Source organism: Triticum urartu, chromosome 2A (assembly GCF_056163025.1).
Source record: "Triticum urartu cultivar PI428250 chromosome 2A, HENAU_Tu73, whole genome shotgun sequence".
NCBI classification, from domain to species: domain Eukaryota; kingdom Viridiplantae; phylum Streptophyta; class Magnoliopsida; order Poales; family Poaceae; genus Triticum; species Triticum urartu.
This window is the reverse complement of record NC_141874.1, coordinates 728,982,713-728,988,462: the sequence shown is the minus strand read 5'-3', so window position 1 is coordinate 728,988,462 and position 5,750 is coordinate 728,982,713. Positions and strand designations below refer to the sequence as shown.

At 54.6% G+C, this 5,750-nt stretch overlaps 1 protein-coding gene across 1 annotated transcript; it reads right to left on the bottom strand.

Annotated features, from left to right (window-relative positions):
* Window positions 1-2,822: 2,822 nt before the first annotated feature.
* Window positions 2,823-5,536, bottom strand: LOC147987279 (uncharacterized). The gene is made up of 2 exons (XM_087540287.1): window positions 4,470-5,536; window positions 2,823-3,415 (listed from the first exon to the last, which is right to left on the bottom strand). The coding sequence occupies exons 1-2, from the start codon at window positions 5,202-5,204 to the stop codon at window positions 2,903-2,905; spliced, it is 1,248 nt and encodes a 415-aa protein (XP_087396413.1). The 5' UTR covers window positions 5,205-5,536; the 3' UTR covers window positions 2,823-2,902.
* Between the last annotated feature and the right edge of the window lie 214 nt (window positions 5,537-5,750).

Here is a 5,750-nt window from a genome sequence, read left to right as displayed (position 1 = left end):
GTCCCCTGCCGCCAGGGTTAGGTATGATAACACTGTAGCAGGTAGCTGTGCCTACCATAGCACCTTTCCATTTTTGCCCCTTGCCCCCGCTGCTATGTCGGTAACCCCTTGAGCATATAAAAGGAGGCCCGTATGCAACGGGGGGGAGGGAGAGAGGCCAGTTCGAACCCTCACGCTCGGTCTTGCTAGCCGCCGGTGTGTACTGTAGCACTCCGCGCTCCCGAGCTAGAAATCAATACCAAACCACAAAGCAGGAGTAGGGTTTTACGCATCCGTGCGGCCCGAACCTGGGTAAATCGCCCGCGTGCTTCGCCTCGATCTGCTCTTTGCGCGACCTCCGCCCCCGCCGAACCAAAAGGGACCCGGTCCGCCGGTCCCATAGGTGCCCGTGGATCAGCAGCCCCGGCACCTATGACCGCGTGAACTGGGAGTTTGTGAGAGAGGTCCTCCTCAAAAGGGCTTTGAGGCGGGATTTGTGCACCGCATCATGCACCTCGTGTATAGTGGGCACACGGCGGTAACCATTAATGGTACTATGGGAAAAAATTTCCACAAAAAACGTGGCATTCGGCAGGGAGAACCGAGCTCGCCACTGATTTTTAATTTTGTTGCGAATGCTCTTGCGGCCATGATCAACAAAGCCAGAGCTGCGGGACACATTAAAGGGCTTGTTTCCCACCTTAGTCCAAGCGGTGTTACTCACCTACAATACGCGGACGACACGATGTTACTTTTCGAACCCGATGACCATAGTATCGCCTCGATCAAGTTACTGCTTCTCGCTTTTGAGATCTTGTCGGGGCTTAAGATGAATTTCCTAAAGAGCGAAGTGATCACCATTGGGATGGCTGATCAAGATAGCATGCGAATTGCCAATTTGCTTAATTGCAGGCTTGGGAGCTTCCCGATCAAATACCTTGGCCTTTCGATCTCGCACAAGAAACTTACCATTGCTGAATGGGAGCCACTCTATGGCAAAGTGGCCAACCGAGTGAGCCCGTGGAGAGGTAGGTTTATGTCTTCGGTGGCTAGGTTGATCCTGACCAATTCGAGTCTGTCCTCGCTCCCGCTATTCACAATGGGGATGTTCCTCCTCGTGGATGGTGTCCACACTAAGCTTGATACCCCGCGAACTCGGTTCTTTTGGTAAGGAACCGGGACCAAGCGCAAATACCACTTGGTGAAATGGGCTGCGGTGTGCAGACAAGTTCAGAGGCTTGGGCATTACGAATCCTAAGCTCATGATGTTGCCTTGCTCACCAAGTGGTGGTGACGCCTCGCCCAAAATGAGTCGGGACTCTGGGCTGATATCCTCCGGGTGAAATATTTCCCGGATGGAAATCTTTTCAAGGCCAAAACCAATGGCTCGACGTTTTGGAATGGGATCCAAGCAGTGAGACCGGCCTTCTCAGTTGGAGCCTGGTTCTGTGTTAACAATGGCACGTCCACGCGGTTTTGTCTTGAATGTTGGTGGGGTCAAGCACCGTTGTGGCAAACCCATCCGGAGCTATACCAACTTGCCACGGACACTAACATTCTGGTGGCCGACGCCTTGAGAGTTCACCCTCCGGCGATAACCTTCTTTCGGGCACTAGAGACAGGGGAGGCTGCTAGCTGGGCCGCGATGGTGGCCGACCTTGATGGGCGGAACCTTAGCCTAGAGAATGACTCAATTGTATGGAAGCTTACCTCCTCCTGAAAGTTCTCGAATAAATCTCTATACGATAAGTTAACTGAGGGCAACACGCTAGACATGGCTAGGGGGCTATGGAAGGTCGGCATCCCCCTAAAGATCAAGATTTTTATGTGGCAAATGTTCCGCAACCGCCTTCCAACCTCGGATAACGTGGCCAAACGAAACGGGCCGGCGGACGGAACATATGCCATTTGCGGTTTAGGGGAAAACGCAAACCATGTGTTCTTCGGTTGTTGTCTTGCTAGATTTGCGTGGAGTGCGGTTAGGAACGCCTTCAAGCAGAATTGGAACCCTCAGCCTAGCGATGACTTGTTGACCTTGCTTTCGGCACAGAGGGGTACTAATGCAAGGGTAGTTTGGCGTTGTGTAGGGGCGCTGCTATGGTCGCTTTGGTCGGTGCGAAACAAAATCACGATAGAGCACAAGTTCCCTGCCCACCCCAGCTGATATTATCTTCAAATGCCACATTTTTTTACAGGCTTGGGCGCCGTTGGAGAAGACGCGTGATGAGAACCGCATGACCGAGATTATGGAGCAGATCAAATTGTGCATGGTGAAGTCGCGACAAGGAGGACCGCCAGCTTGAGTCTTTTGCGTTGAGCTTTATGCTTTGCTCTGCTTTTGTGATCCTTAAAACTGCTTGTTGCTTAGCCTTTGCCGGGACGTCGAACCCGAGGAACTTATGTTTTATTGGTCTGTAACATTTAAAATCTTGTGCGGATGTTGCCTTGTGGCTTTATTAATTGCAAGCCGCCCCGTCGGGAGGGAGAAGCCTGCACCCGGGAGGTATGTCATAGTCACTTCGTCCAACTTTCAGTAACTTTTTCATCAAGATACACTTTATATAGGTATTTTTGTTCTGTCAGCCTAAGGTACGCCTCAGCGGTGACTCCTCAAACAGGCTGCCAGCCCTGGACTGCGTACGTATGGTCTTGCAAGAAACTAACTCCAGGCCACGATTGCCCTGAGCCGATGGGCTATCGGGCTTGTAGCGGGGTGCAGCACACTATTAAATCACTAATTAAGCCTGGTAATTAGTCTTCCGGCCGCTAGAGTTGCACGTCACCACATCATTTCATGAAAACACACAAGGAACCTCCTCAGGATCCGCATCCCAGCTCTCCATACACATTGATCATGAAAAATCTCCATACATAACTGGATGTAGAAGGACAGTCTACCTCTACTCGTCGTCGTACGAGGAGATCACACTCCACTCGTACCACCCAGTTGACTTCCGGAACTGATCCATTCTTCCAAACGCGACTCAATGATGCGGGTCAACTTCTCGAACTCATCTGCCACACCTCTGAAGTAGGCCACCTTCTCTGCCTCTGTTGGGGACGAGATGATGGTGATGAACGGCTTCGGGGTGTCGGGGACCCCGCCCAAGTCCATATCAAGAATGAACCCGGCAGACGGCATCTTGAAGTGATAAAGGGCATCAAGCAGTGGACTCTCCCGGACATACCCCTCCCTACACTCGGCAATGACGACCTGGCAGTCCTTTACAAGGCGAACGCTATGGGCTGTAGCGGACTCGACAACTGAATATGACGGAGGGTAGCCAGCTAACTCATCGACCACCATGGGGAGAAAACGCTCAACAACTTGGATGCATCTCTCAGCGGCTTCTGCCGCAACTTCCAGGATCTCGGGGTGTCCGAAGAGAGCGTAGCTATTGATGCTCCCGATCTTGTCAACACCCTTGGTGAATTCCTACAATCAGAGAAGAAAGCATGCATTGAACAAGTTACAACAGGCAACGGACAAGTAGCACAAGATACACAGACATCTAGTACAAGGTATTCCTACAATAATCAGAGAGGGCACGCATTGACACGCGCCGTCTCCAGACATTTGGGGCCCGGGAACGGAACACAAAATTAGGCCCAAAATTTTAGAAATTTCGAAAAGCTGATACTGCAACAAGATTATAATTTCATTTAATTATATATTCTTCAATATTCAATATGCTTGATCGATGGTTTGAGAATAAATACATGGTAGATCAATGAATGCCGTCATGGCAATTAAACATGCGAGGACAAAATTAGAAATTCCGCATAAGTCAGGACTGTCCTACTACCGATCTTCCCTTATGGCCCGATATAGCGTAACTAAAATACTACTACTAGTAGCTCACCGGGGAAATAATTCTGGAACAAAAAATCAGGCACACGTTGCTGTTTATGTTTATAATTGTGGTATGAACAAGACAAGTAATTCAATTATTGACAGGGCGTATTGATAGGAGCATAGTAGAAATTATAAAGTTTCCTACAGCGGTGCATGTATCAACAACAAGAAGCAGACTCGGACTTGGGCGGCAAACGAAGGCGCACATTGAACGGGAGAAAAATGCTCTACGGCGATGTGGTAGTGTGGCGGCGTAAGGCAAAGCCGCGCGACGCCTCGGCTTGATTACTCCACGCGAAACATGGCGCCATGTCACGACTTAATTAGCGATTGGATTCAGCAGATATCGAACAGGCATATACGTATGTATATACTCCCTCCGTTACTTGTCTTAAAAAAGAATAAAAGTAGATGTATCTAGAACTAAAATACATCTAGATACATCCATTCCTCCGACAAGTAATTCCGGACGGAGGGAGTAACTAGGATTTGGGGGCCTGCGCGGTCGCCCACTTTGGCCCCCCCCCCCCCCCCCCCCCTGTCGACGGCCATGGACACAGGCTCCAGCAGGCAAAGGAGAACGGACAAGTAGCGCGAGATACACACAGAGCTGCAATCGATACGGAGAACGTACCTGACGATAGAACGCCCTGACGTCGTCCGCCGTGGCGCCCTCCTCCGGCAACGCCAACGCCATGAAGCCGTCCCCACGCGCGCAGTTGGTGGTGTTGGCCTGGAGGAAACCCCAGCCGCCGGTAGCGCCCTCCGGCACCGCAAGCGCGACGACGCTGCTCCCGCGCGAGGTCTTGGTGGTGCGGGACGAGCCCGATCCCCGACCACCCCCGCCGTACCAGCGCCCCCAGGGAGCGTCGCCCCACCGGCCCGCCGGCTCCGCGAGCGCGACGAGCCCTTTGCCGCGCGAGGTGGTCTTGTTGGCGGGGAGGAGGCCCCAGCCGCCCGCCGGCATCGCGAGTGCCAGCACGTCCCCACGCGATGTCTCGGTGTTGTTGGCCTGGAGAAGGTTGCGGCCGCCCGTGGCCACCGGCAACGCGAGCGCCAAGAGGTCGCTCCCGCGCGAGCCCTTGGTTGTGTTGGCTTGGAGGAACCCCCAGCCGCCCGTAGCGCCCTCCGGCACGGCGACCGCGACGAGGCCGTTCCCGCGAGACGCCTCCAATTCCATCGTGTTGCACGGGAGGAGATCCATGGTGCCCTCCGGTACCGCGAGCGCAACGAGGCTGATGACGCGCGAGCTGTCTTGGTTGGTGGTGTTGGCGTGCAGCAGGAGGCCGTTGGCGCCCTCAGGCACCACGACCGCGACGACGCCGCTCCCGCGCGACGCGTCCATGGTCTTGGACGGGATGAGATCCATGGCACCCACCGGCACGGCGAGTGCGACGAGCGTGATTCCGCGCGAGCTGTCGGTGGCGTTGACGGGCAGGAGGAGGCCCCAGCAGGCCGTGGCGCCCTCCGGCACCTCGAGCGCGACGACGCTGCTTCCGCTTGAGGTGTTGGCCCGAGGCGCCCTCCGGCAGCGCGAGAGCCACGAGGCCCGAGACCTTGCGGTCCTCCGACGCCGCGAAGGAGAGGAGGCGGCCGCCGGAGCTGGAGCGGGAGGTGGGGTGGCCGACGGGCAGGAGCACGGCCCCGGCGGTCGAGGAAAAGGGATAAGCCATGGCTGTGGCTTGGGGTTTTTGCCCTAGGTCTTGGGAGGTTGGTGGGAGAAGGGAGGGGTTGGGTTGGGGGCGCGTTGGGTGATGTATTCTGGAGGGAGAGGGAGGAGGGAGACGGTGGGGGTGGGGGATGGGGAGGACGGCGTCTCTCCTTGCCTTGCAGCAGCCGAGTGGGTAGTGCGGGTGTCAGGCTCGTTTCTTGCCTCGGAAGAAATTTGGTCTTGTTTCAAATTTCCATGTGCTCC

Excerpts from the sequence above, each read along its gene's own strand:
- LOC147987279 (XM_087540287.1), bottom strand. The coding sequence starts at position 5,204 with ATGGATCTCATCCCGTCCAAGACCATGGACGCGTCGCGCGGGAGCGGC. Across the intron at positions 3,416-4,469 it reads TCAGGGCGTTCTATCGTCAG|GAATTCACCAAGGGTGTTGA; the intron begins GTACGTTCTCCG and ends CTCTGATTGTAG.